The following is a 14,773-nucleotide window of genomic DNA, read 5'->3' as shown; positions in this document are numbered from 1 at the left end:
TGCGATTCGGCACTAAGTGACTTTAACGGACAATTGCGCGGTCGTGCGACGCTGTACCCAAATTAAATTGGTGTCCTTTTTTCCCCACAAACAGAGCTTTCTTTTGGAGGTATTTGATCACCTGTGCGATTTTTACTTTTTGCGCTATAAACAAAAAGAGCAACAATTTTTAAAAAAATAACAATATTTTTCACTTTTTTTTTATATGAAATTCCCCCCCCCCCCAAAAAAAATGTAAAAATCTAAAATTTTTAACATTTTTAGGCCAATTTTTCTGCTACATGTTTGGTAATAAAAAATCGCAATAAGCGTATTTTGATTGGTTTACGCAAAAGTTATTGCGTTTAGTAACTACGGGAAAGATTTATGTACTTTTTTTTTTTTTTTTTTTCACTTTATTGGTGATGCAGGGATTAAGTGTGTCCCTAGGGGCGTGCTAACTGGAAAGGGGTGTGGCTAGTGATGTAACCACAAAGACATACGATCCTACATAGCAGTTACATCAGGGAGAATGACAGGCGGCTTTGTTTACATCAGCCGCCTGCCTTTCTCCCTCTGCACCGGGAGATCGCGAGTGACCAGCGGACATCAGGTCCACCGGTCACACGCGCGGACATGACGGAACGAGCGGGGGCGGGAACGCGCCTCCGGCGGCGGGCGCTCGCTCCCTAGAGGCTCTCAGGCGAGCGACGTAGTACTACGTCACTTTGCCTGTATGGGGCTGACGGCTGCAGGAGTCTCAATCCCGGTGGCTGCAGCCTCTATGGTTTCTATGCAATGCAGGCAGATCATGGCTGGTGGGAGGGGCTGGAAGGGGGCGGTACATAGCTTCATGAACAAATCACAGCCCCCCCGCCTCACCACTCCTCTCAAATGATCAGTTTCACTTTGACGCAGATTCTGTTTCTCTTCTCAGGTTTGCTATTGTGAGTCGGGAATTCTCACACTTTACCTTCCGTGGAAAGGATGTGCTGGGGCGATACGCCATGAACCGGCGGCATCTGCGGGCAGCTGGATTCCTAGTGGTGGAGGTGAGTCTGGGGCTTGGCGGCTGCTGATAGATAGATAGATAGATAGATATATAGATATAGATAGATATAGATATATATATATATATATATATATATATATATATAGATCGAGATATAGAGAGAGTAATAATTTTCAATTTATCAATAAAGATTGATATTCTTATTTATTTTAAAGCGCTGCGCAAACTGTTGGCGCTATATAAATCCTGTATAATAATAATAATTTTATCCACTAAAGTCCTATTGGTGTGTTCTATTGGCCTTTTCTTCCACCTTTACCTGCACAGTGATCTGTAGATATAGATTTTGGGGGTTTCCTGAGATCCGGGTACTATGTAGGGGTTTCCTCTGGGGTGGGAAGGTTGGGAAAGGCTTCATTAGACCTGATCTCTGTCTCTGATTGGTTCCCGTCCTCCCTGTCAGGTGCCTTATTACGATTGGCAGGAATTAAAGTCTGAATGGGAGAAGCAAAGTTTCCTGAAGGATCAGATTAAGAAGGTGATGGCGGAAGACATGGCGCAATGAGGAAGCCCAACCAGACCAAAACGACGTGTATATATGTATCTTATCCCCCCTCGCCGCCAGGTAGCTGGCTCCGAGGGGGCGGGGTTTGGGGCGGGAGATATTTTAAGACTATCTGTATTTTATTTTGAAATGAGATTGATTGGATAAAGACCGATGTAAAGACTGATTTTGCTTTTGTGTGGTTTTTTCATTTTTTTTAATATTCTAAAATGTGGGTATGATGAGTTTTATCTGTATTGGAAAGCTGGATTAGAGTTTTGGGAAGATTGAACCTTCTTCCGATTTATAGTTGGGGTCTGTCACAGGAGACGCCAGAGAACTTACCCTTTAAATTTAAGGTTAACTCCACTTTTTTTGGTGGTTAAAAATGGCAAACAAAAATTATATATAGCATACACGAGGGGTCTTTAAAACGTTTCCACACTTTTATATACAGTGCATCCAGAAAGTATTCACAGCGCGCTTCACTTTTTCCACATTTTGTTACATCCTTATTCCAAAATGGATTTCATTCATTATTTTTCCAATGTCCATCGACAGACGCAGCCTCATCTCCATGAGCTGTGTGGGTTATGCCGCCACCTGTAGGAGTAGTCTAGGCCGAACGCTAGTTTAACATATACACGCTCACGGGGCTGTCCCTCCAGGCATAACCCCCACAGCCCAGCACATCAGTTTGCCTAGAGGAGTAGAACCTAGGTTTCCTGCTGGGACTCCATTTTTTTTTTTTTTTATTTCTCATTACTCGCTAGTTTGTGTTCAGGGAAGTATTTTCCTGGTGATCTACAAGCAACGATGCCGGTTGGGTCTTCGCACTGGATAATCTAGATCCTCATGGTCCCCCAAGCCTGGCCTACGTGCATGAGCAGGTTATACATGAGCAGGTTATAGTCCCGCACTAGGCCTAGCCACAACGTTGCCCCTTTTCCGGATGGGGACGAGCCTACGAGCGGATGCCTCGCCGGAACGCGACGACCTGGAACACCGAGTCGCATTGTACCCCTCGGCTGGCAGCACCCCCACTTAGGGTGGGAGGCTATCTGCCCAGAGCAGAGTCCTCCCGGTCCATGGTATGGTGAGTAAATGTGCCCCCCTTGCCCCTGTTAGCCTTGGGGGGATGTGGGCCTTCTCCTGGGGATAATGGGATTTGTACCTCCCAAAAGATCCCCTTGGCCTTCCCGGTCTGTGTATCCAACCCTCCCCCTGTCCCTGTGGTGGCTGTGTGTTTGGAGCTCCTGGCACCCTTAGTTGGGGGGTGTCAAGGTACCTTGGGCTTGCTGGTTCCTCCATGTTTCGGTCCCTGGCTGTATGGCTCGCCGTGGGCGCCGCCATCTTAAGTGTGGGCAATGTGAATTTTTCCCCATAGACTTGTATGGGGCAGCCATTTTCTCTGAAGCTTCTAATTGTTATGTATTGGCATCCACCTTTGTGTAGTCCTTGTGCTATGCTGAGCAGCGTGACCTTACTCAGGCGACATCACTTCCTGTGAATTTGTTTCCTGCTGCTGGCCGAGGTCACTTCCTGTCTTTATCTCCATGCTGCTGGAAGAATCAGGAGGACGGTTTGTCTGAGGTGGTACAGTACTTGCTGTCAGTTAAGTTTAAAGGGGTTCCCTGCAGACCGCTGCGATCGGTGGTGGGTGCCACGATCGGTCTTAAAGCGACAGTATCCCGGTTTTTGCTAATTGCAATATGGAGTCCCAAACTGTGAAATCACCCTCAGACCCACTCTGTGTGACTCCCGGACAGTCCAGATCACAGTTGTGGTCCCCCCGGATGCCCCCCTACCTGAGGGGTCGTTGTCCTCGCCTTCAGATAGTGAAGAGGACCTGTCGTCTTCAGCTATGGCTCGGGAACGCGCCTTAATGGAAGCCCTGATTATTTTTAAAATTGGCTGATGAGCCCACGCTGGCAGGGACGCGGGTGACTTTTGGCTCCCAGGAGTCTCCGGAAGCTGACAGGCTTTTCCCTTGTCCCGACACCTTTCACAATATTGTGAATGACCAATGGAGGCGCATTGCGCATGTTTTAGTGGTGCCAAAATGCTTTAAACGCCGGTACCCTTTTGCTGAAAAGGTCTCCAACCGTTGGGCGGTGCCACCTAAAGTGGACCATCCCTGTTTCCAGATTAAACAAATCTACCCTTGTGCCTGTGGTGGATAAGTTGATCAAGGGCCTGACTGGCGGGTAGAGTACTTCTTCCTCAATCCTCCAAGACACCCCATACTAAGCGGGGTCCCTCCTCTTCTGCTCATCAACGTTTTTTCGTGCCTCCGGGGCAAAAGAAAAAGGTAAGTCGTTCAGAACTTCTGGAGGAGCTAAGAAGCCTTGGGCCAAGGCCGGTCAGTCCAGTGCTGCTGACCAGTCCTCTTCAGCATGAAGGGGCACCCTCACCCGTCTCAGGGGTGGGGGGACGTCTGTGCTTCTTTCAGGAACCCTGGACTTCCTTCATTCAGGTGGATTGGGTTTGCAAACTGATTTGCTCAGAGTACAGGATCGAATTCTGGTCCCGGCCAGGGGACAGGTTCTTTCAGTCAAATCTTCACCTGTCTCCGGAGCTTTTAAAGGATCTGCGGAAGGCTGTGCGAGATCTCCTGGCTCAATGGGTGATTACGCCAGTTCCTCCGCAGGAACACTCTCAAGATTTCTATTCAAACCTGTTTATGGAGCACAGAAAGGAGGGCAAAGTGCGTCCAATCCTGGACCTCAAGGCTCTGAACCGCTTTGTTACATCAATCATCACAGGGGCACCAGGAGTGCCCTGGCGGCCAAGGAGGGTGGCCGAGGTTCTAGTGTGAGCGGAACACAATGTTCTGGCTCTCTGCAGTCCACATCCTGCATGTGGAGAATTGGCAGGCGGATTACCTGAGCCATCAGGTGTTGGATCAAGGGGAATGGTCCCTTCATCCGGAGGTGTTTTCATCTCCTGTGTGCCTGGTGGGGGGATCCCGGAAGTGTAGCTGTTTGCGTCTCGTGTCAACAGGAAAGTTCAGAGGTTTGTTGCCAGGTCTCGGGATCCTCTGGCCGATGCCACAGACGCTTTGGTGGCTCCTTGGAGTCCGTATCGCCTGATCTACGCCTTCCTTCCGCTCGTTCTCCTGCCGAGGTTTCTTCGCCGGGTGGCGATGGAAAGCATTCTGGTCATTTTGGTGGCACCAGACTGGCCTCGGCAGCCCTGGTAAATGGAACTGGTAAAAATGGTCGTGGGTCCTCCATGGGCATCTTCCTCTGTGGGAAGATGTACTATCTCAAGGACCGATATACCATCCTGCTTTACGGTCGCTGGCTTTAACGGCTTGGCTATTGAAAGCAAGGTGTTGAGGGATTAGAGGTCTCTGATTTGGTGATTCCTACTCTTTTGAAGGCCAGGAAGTCGACATCTAGGAAGAAGATCTATCATCATACATGGAAAGCGTACATTCATGGTGTGACTAGCTGCAGCTGCACCCTCGCTTGTTCTCTATAGCTAGGTTTTTGGCCTTTTTACAAAAGGGGGTTAACTAGCACTTGGCATTGGGCACTATCAATGGCCAGGTGTCAGCCTTGGCTATTTACTTCCAATGTCCGTTGGCTACTAATAGTTTGTTTCGCACATTCATTCAGGGGGTGCGTCATTTGGCGCGGAGATCCCCGTTACAGCCATGGGATCTTAATCTGGTTTTGTCTGTTCTTCAGAAGCCTCCTTTTGAGAATATTAGGGAGATTTCTCGGCTTTCCTTGTCACAGAAGGTTGTCTTCCTAGTGGCTATCACTTCTGCTCGCAGAGTCTCTGAGTTGGTAGCCTTATTTGGTGGTCCACCGTGATAAAGTGGTCTTCCGCCATAATCCGTTTTCTCGTCCCAAGGTGGTGTCGGATTTTCACCTGAATGAAGACATTGTGTTGCCTTCCTTATGTCCTAAGCCTAAACATCCCAAAGCCAGTTGCCTTACACTCTCTGGATGCGGTTTATCTGACGGTTGCGGAGTACTTCAGGAAGTCAGACTCTTTGTCCTTCCAGTCGGTCCACGCAAGGGTTTGACTGCGTCTGCTGCGACAATTTCGATATGGATCAAGCAGACGGTTCTTCAGGCTTATTCACTAAAGGGTCAGGTTCCTCCTTTCCCTGAGAAGGTGCATTGTACTAGAGCGCTGAGTGCCTCTTGGGCTTTTCGCCATCAGGCCTCTGTTATACAAGTTTGTAAGGCAGCGACTTAGTTGTCTGTGCACACCTTTACCAAATTTTACAAGGTGGATTTGTTACTTTCTTCAGATGCCTCTTTTGGTCGCAAGGTTTTGCAGGCTGCTGTTTCATAAGAGAATTTTTTTTTTCTTTTTCTCTTAGGGGTCTTTTGCCTGGTTGAGCTCCATTTTGCCCAGTTGGCTTGGTTTAGCCTTTTGAAATTGAAGTTACTGTCTGGTTGCGTTTTTCCCACCCCTCATACCTATATTGCTTTGGGACATCCCTCTCAGCTCATGAAGATGAGGCTGCGTCTGTCTGTAAAATCTTTTTCTCTGATGTCCCTTGACAGGTGCAGCATCCCCCCCCCCCCTCTCTGATATACGGTTGGTTCTTTTGTCTTCACTGTAACTAAACTGATGTGCTGGGCTGTGGGGGTTATGCCTGGAGGGACAGCCCAATGGGCGTGTATATGTTAAAAGCTTTATACTAACGTACTGCCTAGACTACTCCTGCAGGTGGCAGCATAACCCACTCAGCTCATGAAGATGAGGCTGCGTCTGTCGCTGGACATCAGAGAAAAAGGTTTTACGGTAAGATCTTACAAAAATCTTATTTTTTGGTGAGATACTCCCAATAGGAACACGCTTAAAGGGATGCAGGCCCAGCAGCTTCCCTCATTAGAGCCCTGCAGGTGCCGCAGCTGATAGATAATTATGAAACCACTCCCATTAGACTCACTTTCCCACAGAGGAACAAACTGATTTCTTCAGAATAACAAAAGGTAGGAATCTGCAACAAAGACTGTTATAATCCCTGCATTGTACAGAGATCACGCAGAGGGGAATGTTTTTCTCAACAAAAGTGGAGCAACGCTGTAAGCTTTTTAATTTTTTTTTTTTCTAACTTTATTGCTTTCACGAGCCGGTTAACAAACCCACATGTGGTAGCATGGAGTAGGTGCTCTTTAGGCCCCTTTCACATTTGTGCGACCTGAAAGTCACGCAATTTTGCCTGGACTTTGAAGCAATGCCTGTGTAATCTTAAGTCTATGGACCTCAAGTCTCATCAAAGTTGGACCAAAGTAGTGCAGGACTACTTTGAAGTCGCACAGATATGAACGGTACTCATTAAAAAGCATGGGGTACGACCTGTCATGTGACTTTGCAGTTACAAGTCACAGGACAGGTCACACGTGTGAAAGGGGCCTGATAGAGACACTGGGGGCTTATTAAACCCCAGTCTCTCCACTCCCCCTTCCCGCCCCAAAGGAGCTAACCAGCACAGACGTGCTTGGTTAGCTGTATCAGCCAGAGAATGACCGCTCAGAACCCAGAAGTGACAAAATTGTTGTTTCTGGCTTCATTCACTGCATAGGAGATTAAGGATCCGATGCTCCTCAGCAGTGCCGGGACAAGGTCATCCAGTGCCCAGGGCATGGATGCCAAACTGCGCCTCCCCTTCCCTTAGGGTTAGGGTCAAGAGCCTCCCATCCCTGCAATAGACCATTGCACCTAGTGCAACCTCCCCTCCAGCCCACCCCTTGTACCAGCCCTGCTCCTCAGTCTCCCCCCCCCCCCCCCCGGTAGCTATCTTGAAGCCCTTCAATGTTGTCCTGGGCTCCTGGCAAGCGCAGCAGAGCCTGGAAACCAGGGAGGGAGGGGGGAGACACTGCCCACACTGTAAAAGTGATCAAGTGGCTATATAGCCACTCAGATCACTTTTACTTTACAGCCTGGAGCTGGCTGAATGACATGAGTACAAGCTTATGGCTGTAACTACCGCCATGAGTTGATGCTTAACCCTTCACTTGTTGGACAAGCTAAGCTACATGCATCTATAGAGCTGAAGTGGTTAAAGGGTAACTCCACTTTCATGGAAAAGATAATAATAATATAGTGTATACAACTGAGACGTCATATTGGAATTGAATGTTGTTAAAAGTGACCTTCCCTTTTCAATCTGCAGCCGCTGTAATTCTCTGTACAATGCAATATGGCCACCTGGTGGTGTCCTCTACACAGATTGTATACAGAGCGCCCCCCCCAGAAGCATAATTTCCTGCTTGTGTGATTGGCTCACTGATTTTCCCAGAAGTCTGCACTAAGATACAAGTGAGATATCGGGAATTTTTTTGCAACAGAAATTGAATTTTTGGTGAGATACTCGCAATAGGAAATCACGTCTAAAGACCCTGACACTTTTCTCATTAGAGCCCTGCAGGTGCAGCAGCTGTTTGATAATTAGGAAACCACTATCATTGGACTCCCTTTCCACATGGAAACAAACAGACAGGGATTTCTTCAGAATAACAAAGGGGAAGGAATCTGCAACAAAGTGTGTTAAAATCCTTGTAATGTACAGAGATCACCCAGAGGGAATGAGTTTTTTTTTTTCCAACAAAAATGGAGTTACTGTTTAAAGCGGAGTTCCGGCCTCAAAATCCACTTTTCACCATCCGCTTGCTTTAATGTACCTGAAAAAGAATTGGATAATTTACATTTTTTTTTTCATTTACTTACCTTGTTTTTAAAGAAAATATACTTGCCTTCCTTCCACTTCCTCCCTCTGCGGCCCGCGCCTTCACTTCCTGCTTGTATTGATTCTTGGGAGATGAGCGTCATCGATCCCAGGAGTCAATGCGCCTGCACCAGCTCTGCTCGTCACTTCCAGTTCAGGTGTGTCATTCCCTGCCAAACAGCTTCTGGGCATGCCCAGAAACTGAGCTGGGATGACACGCCTGCACCGGAAGTGACGAGCATGGCATTCTGGGACTCAGACGTCGCTGAAGAAGACGCTCCAGGTTCAGTTGCCCACACCTAAGATGGCAGCGCTGGACAAGACATTTTCAAGGTAAGTATTTCTTCTAAAAGGTAAGTGAAACAGGGGACAGGTCAGAGGCTATCGTTGCTTAAATGCACTATCCCTGACTGTCCCAGGGGTATATTTTATCTAAAAAAAAAAAAAAAATTTCAGGGTGGAACTCTGCTTTAAAGAGACAGAAATAAGTAGAAATGAGATGTTTGATCAATCAGATTGGAACCCAAAATGAACACTGAGAATCCAAAGAACTTTTTATATTGATATTGGTTCATGAATAGCAATATAGAACAGCCCACACATTTTGGGGGTTCAAATACCCTCTCTCTTCAGGAATAAAAACAAAAAGCAGAGTGCCTCTAAGTGTAATCCATTTAATAAAAGGGAATAAGGCAGGTGCAAGAAAACTGCTCACATTCTAACAATATAAAAAAAGCTCATCTGTATTGTGGTCTGCTGGAACATTGGGGTCCACGTCCAGGTGTTATGGCTCTGTGCTGGTAATGAGGGGGAAGTGTGGTAAGCCAAAGGACCGTGTAGCTGAATGGCCGGCGGCTTCCGGGTACTTCTCCGTTCCTCTGACGCTGCTGGGGGCTTCTGCTGTGTCGGGGTACCAGAATACGGCACTAATGGAAGGGTCATTGTAGAGTGTTCCCTGTAGAGAAGGGTAGCCTTTGTCTTGTATATACTGTATAATAAGTCCTCCCAGTGTTTGGAGAATGCTCTTAAAGCACCCTAGAGTAGCACGTGACCTTGCCTCTTTAAGACCCTCTTACTGTTAGTGTAATTTGGCCACATCCACCATTTGGTGCAAAGGCGAGGGGAGGGTTGAGTAATTGCACCTATTCTCTGGCAAAAAAAAAAGCCCTGGATATATGATAGGGTCTTAAGAAGAATAAGATAAGACAAAGATAGATTATACAGTGAGGGGAAAAAAGTATTTGATCCCCTGCTGATTTTGTACGTTTACCCACTGACAAAGAAATTATCAGTCTATAATTTTATTGGTAGGTTTAGTTTACCGGTGAGAGACAGAATAACAAAAATATCCAGAAAAACACATTTCAAAAAAAGTTATAAACTGATTTGCATGTAAATGAGTGAAATAAGTATTTGACCCCTTTGCAAAACATGACTTAGTACTTGGAGGCAAAACCCTTATTGGCAATCACAGAGGTCAGACGTTTCTTGCAGTTGGCCACCAGGTTTGAACACATCTCAGGAGGGATTTTGTCCCACTCCTCTTTGCAGATCCTCCCCAAGTCATGAAGGTTTTGAGGCTGACGTTTGGTAACTCGAACCTTCAGCTCCCTTCACATATTTTCTATGGGATTAAGATCTGTAGACTGGCTAGACCACTCCAGGACCTTTGTCTTGAGCTACTCCTTTGTTGCCTTGGCCGTGTGTTTTGGGTCATTGTCATGCTGGAATAACCATCCACGACCCATTTTCAATGCCTTGGCTAAGGAAGGAGGTTCTCACCCAAGATTTGATGGTACATGGCCCTGTCCATCATCCCTTTGATGCAGTGAAGTTGTCCTGTCCCCTTAGCCGAAAAACAGCCAAAACATAATGTTTCCACCTCCATGTGTGACCGTGGGGATGGTGTTCTTGGGGTCATAGGCAGCATTTCTCCTCCTCCAAACTCTGCAAGATGAGCTCGATTTTGGTCTCATCTGACCACAACACTTTCACCCAGTTCTTCTCTGAATCATTCAGATGTTCATTAGCAAACTTCAGACGGGCTGTACATGTGCTTTCTTGAGCAGGGGGACCTTGCGGGTGCTGCAGGATTTCAGTCCTTCACGGCGCAGTGTGTTACCAATTGTTTTCTTGGTGACTATGGTCCCAGCTGCCTTGAGATCATTGACAAGATCCTTCCGTGTAGTTCTGGGCTGATTCCTCACCGTTCTCATGATCATTGAAACTCCACGAGGTGAGACCTTGCATGGAGCCCCAGACTGAGGGAGACTGACAGTTATTTTATGTTTCTTCCATTTGTGTATAATCGCACTAACTGTTGTCACCCTCTCGCCAAGCTGCTTGGCGATGGTCTTGTAGCCCATTCCAGCCTTGTGTAGGTCTACAATCCCTGTCCTTGGACAGCTCTTTGGTCTTGGCCATGGTGGAGAGATTGGAATCTGATCAATTGCTTCTGTGAACAGTTTTTTTTTTATACAGGTAACAAGCTGAGATAAGGAGCACTCCCTTAAACCTCCCTGGCGGTCTGATTTTGTCAGGATTTCTGTGCTAAAAGCGGTACATTGTTTTGCAAGGAAATCTTTTATATTTTAAAACTCACCTTCCCCTGCGATGACCTGCCGTCCTCCCCCGCCATCCTCCCGTCGCCCTCCCCCGCTGTCCTCCAGCCATCCTCCCACTGTCCTCTCCATCTCTGTGCTCGGCCGACGCCAGAACCTGTCTTCTGGTTCCCTTCCCTGCGAGCGTTGCGATGCAGGGGGTTGGAACCGGTGGCAAATTCAAAAATGTAAAAACACCAAATGAGATGATGGAAAGCTGTGATCCTAACGGATTACAATGTATCATCCCATTTCACCACAGGATTTCACCTGGTGGCTTTTCCAGTGCCCTGCCTTTGCTTTTCCAGTGCTTTGTGCCTGGAAAATAGAGAACGACCATGGTGTCCAAAAAGCGTTCTTTCTGCGCAAATGCGCTTTTTTTAATCTTTATTTCAATTTCAAGTGCAAACATACGAACATACAGAAAATCAAAAGACAATGAGTACAACAGAAGACACAGGGGAATCAGCTCCTCAATGGCACTAAATAGAACAGTAATATGAGTATGCGGCCATGGAAATCAGAGAACAGAAAAAAACCCCGTGCAAAGCAACTATCAAAAATGAGTAAGGGCCATGGCCCTTCCGTGCAACAACTGAGCATATCTATCACCATGGCATGTGCTCTGCGCTGCAAGGTTAATTCAGGCAAAGTCAAAGCCAGGGCCGGAAATGGAAGAATGGCCAGGTGAGGGGGAGAGAGAAAAGGGAGAGGATGAAGAAGAGGGCAGGGAGGGGGAGTCCAGAGGTCACAAGGCAATATCATAATGATAGGGTATGACAACAGTGCAGCATCGTCTCAATGCTGGCAGAGTCTGCATGGGTCTGAGTTAAAAAGGTTTATATTGGTGCAGGGTCAACCGCTGATACAGGGGCAGAGCCACCCGACCCCGTAGCTGCATAGTGCCCATTTCATGAAGAATTTGTCGTACCGGTCCTTGCATCGGGTCATCCACTCCTCAGCCGCCATAACATTGTTTAGCAGCGCTATCCATGCTGCCCTGTCAGGCACCTTCGCCTGCTTCCAGAATATCGGGACCAGGCGACGAGCGGCGTTCAGCAGGTGCCGCAGAACACTCTTTCTATATCGGTTAAGAGGGATGGATGGCACGTGCAGCAGGAAGTGGGTCATCAGGGACATCCACGTCCAAGACCACCAAGATCTGTGCCCGGATGTCCGTCCAGAACGGCCGCAGGAGCACTCCCGCCAAATGTGTGGGAAGGTACCCCGGTCCCCACAGCCCCTCCAGCAACGGGAAGATCTGTGCAAGCCGGGAGGGCACCCTGTACCACCTGGTTATTAGTTTATATCCATTTTCCTGCATCTTAGTATCTACCGTACTAGAGTGGGTCAGTTGGCACATGTGGGTCAGCTGCTGCTCAGAAAAGGTGTACCGCAGGTCTCTCTCCCACTCCCTCACAAATAAGGGCTTGGACTCCAGCTCCGCAGGGCAAAGCAGCTGGTACAACAGCGTAATGGAGTGTCGGATCGGGTCCCTGGAGATACATAGCTTCTCATACGGGGACATCAGCGTTGATGAGCGAATCACCCCCATCCTTGGAAGAAGGAAGTGAGTCAACTGGCGGTAACGCCATAAGTCCATTGGGAATCTCCCGTCACGTTCCCTGAGCTCCGAGAGGGGTAGTATCCTCCCCTCTTGTACAAAGCGTCCACAGCGCATCTCCCCACCGGTCGCCCACGTTCCAAAGAGGGAAACATCCTCCCCTGGAAGGAACCACGGGAAGCCCCTGAGCGGCGCCAGCGGGGAGATCGCCACCGACAGCTGTAATTTGGCATTAACTTCATCCCAAACCTGCAGGGCGTGGGTCGTAGATGGGGAAACCCGTGTAGAGAAGCCCCTATGCGCTCCGGGGAGCCAAGGAGCATGAGCTTAGGTTCCTGCCTGCCATATATTTTTCCAGAGGAACCCAGCGCTTGTCCCGGACATGGTGGTGCCAGTCCAGGATCCTCTGTAAAGCTATCGCTTCATAATAGCTCCGGACCATGGGGATCCCCAAACCTCCTGCCCGTTTGGAACGCTGCATGAGGTGAAAAGCCAGACGGGGATGCTTAACATTCCACACAAAACGGATGAATAGGCTGTTGAGGCTTAAAAAGAAAGACCTGGGCAGGCGCACAGGTAGCGTTTGTAAGTAGAATAGAATCCGCGGCAGAATGTTCATCTTGAGCACATTCACCCTCCCAATCCATGTCAGTGTCAATTTGGTCCAGTCAGTCAGATCCCTCGGAATCGCGGTCAGCAGGGGCGCATAATTGAGCCCGAACACGACTGTGGAGCAGTCAGGCAGGTAAACCCCCAGGTATTTGAGTTTAGAGTGGCACCAGGTGAACGGTAGGGAGGACTTCAAAGCGGCTGCCATGTCCTGTGGGACGGAGAGGGGCAGGATCTCCGACTTGTCAAAGTTAATTTTGAAGTTGGAAAGCGTATGAAAGGACCTGAGCTCGGACATAAGGACAGGGAGCGACGTCTGAGGTCTGGTCATATAAAAAAGGACATCGTCCGCGTAGGCAGACAATTTGTGCTCCGTGGGGCCCACCGTAACCCCCCCAATGTTCGGGTTCGCCCTAACTCTTGCCAGAAATGGCTCCAGGGTCAGAGCGAAGAGTAACGGCGAAAGGGGGCAGCCCTGGTGCATGCCATTGCTGATCGGGAAGGGTGGGGACAGATATCCCCCTTCCTTCACCCTTGTGTCGGGCGATGCATACAGCGCCGCCACCCAGCTTGTCATTCAGGGACCCAGACCCAGATGTTCCAAGACCAGGCGCATGTACAGCCAATCCACCCTGTCGAATGCCTTTTCGGCGTCCGTAGACAGCAAGAGACAGGGTGGATGGTGGGGGTGGGACCCAACCCAGTGTATTATTTGGAGCGCCCTGTTGGCATTATCACGAGCCTCCCGGCCCGCAATAAACCTAGTCTGGTCGGGATGGATCACCGAAGGCAGCAGAGGCTTCAGGCGGTCGGCCAAGATCCTGGCCAGGATCTTGACGTCCGTATTGAGTAACGATATCGGCCGGTAGCTACTGGGCAACGTGGGGTCTCTGCCGTCCTTAGGGAGAACTGTGATATGAGCGAGAAGGGCATCTCTGGCGATCGGGGAACCCAGCGACAGTGCGTTAAAGTACTTGCACATCGGGGATATTAGTGAGGAGCGGAACTTAAGGTAGTATGCATTGGTATAACCATCGGGACCTGGGCTCTTGCCCTTCGGCAGAGCCTTGAGGGCTAGTTCTAGCTCCTGTTCTGAAATGGGGCGCTCGAGGACCGACACCGAGCGAGTGGTCAAATGGGGGACATCATTCTCCTCCAGGTATTGCTTAATCCGGTCACTTTTGGCTGCTGCTGCAGCGTCCGAAAGGGAGGGCGAAAGGTTATAGAGCCGAGAGTAATACTCCCGTAAAGCATCCGCGATCTGGGAGGGAATCTGGGTTACCTGGCCCTGGGGGGGTCTGTAACTTGGGGATGCGAGTCGAGGCTCTCTGCCTACGTAGGGCTCTGGCCAGCAAGCGCCTGCATTTATTGCCGTACTCATAGAATTTGTGAGAGATATACCTATGACGGCTACGTATCTGAGCCTCCAGGAGAGCGGACAGCTCCTCCCGCAGGCCCTGCAGTTTTTGGAGGGCCCCCGATGCTTGAGAACCATTGTGTGATAGTTCGGTCTCACGAATTTGCGCAAGAAGCCGATTAAGGTCTGCCAGGCGGTCCTTCCTCAATCGTGTCCCCTGCGAAATCAGTTCGCCACGTACAACCGCCTTGTGTCCCTCCCATATAGCCAACGGGGCAACATCATCGCTATCGTTCTCGCAGAAATAGTTTTAAATTGTGTCAGTCACAGTTTTAGTTACCACTGCGTCATCAAGGAGGTTCTCGTTGAGTCGCCACGTCCATCCCCTGTCCCCACGGTGGAGGAAGTCCA

General features: G+C 48.9%; 2 protein-coding genes across 2 annotated transcripts in view; one reads left to right on the top strand and one right to left on the bottom strand.

Moving 5' to 3' along the window:
* The window catches only part of TBRG4 (transforming growth factor beta regulator 4), a 60,403-nt gene extending 58,681 nt beyond the window's left edge, over window positions 1-1,722 (top strand). The window contains 2 exon segments of the mRNA XM_082257945.1: window positions 917-1,031; window positions 1,455-1,722. Coding sequence (XP_082114071.1) covers window positions 917-1,031; window positions 1,455-1,556 — 217 coding nt within the window. The 3' untranslated portion in view covers window positions 1,557-1,722.
* The window catches only part of LOC309555788 (cyclic nucleotide-binding domain-containing protein 2-like), a 267,741-nt gene that overhangs the window by 208,326 nt on the left and 44,642 nt on the right, over window positions 1-14,773 (bottom strand). The gene's annotated exons all lie outside the window — the stretch shown is intronic.

Source organism: Pelophylax lessonae, assembly GCF_965119305.1.
Source record: "Pelophylax lessonae genome assembly, chromosome: 5".
NCBI classification, from domain to species: domain Eukaryota; kingdom Metazoa; phylum Chordata; class Amphibia; order Anura; family Ranidae; genus Pelophylax; species Pelophylax lessonae.
The sequence above is the reverse complement of the archived record's forward strand: the minus strand, read 5'-3'. Positions and strand labels throughout refer to the sequence as shown.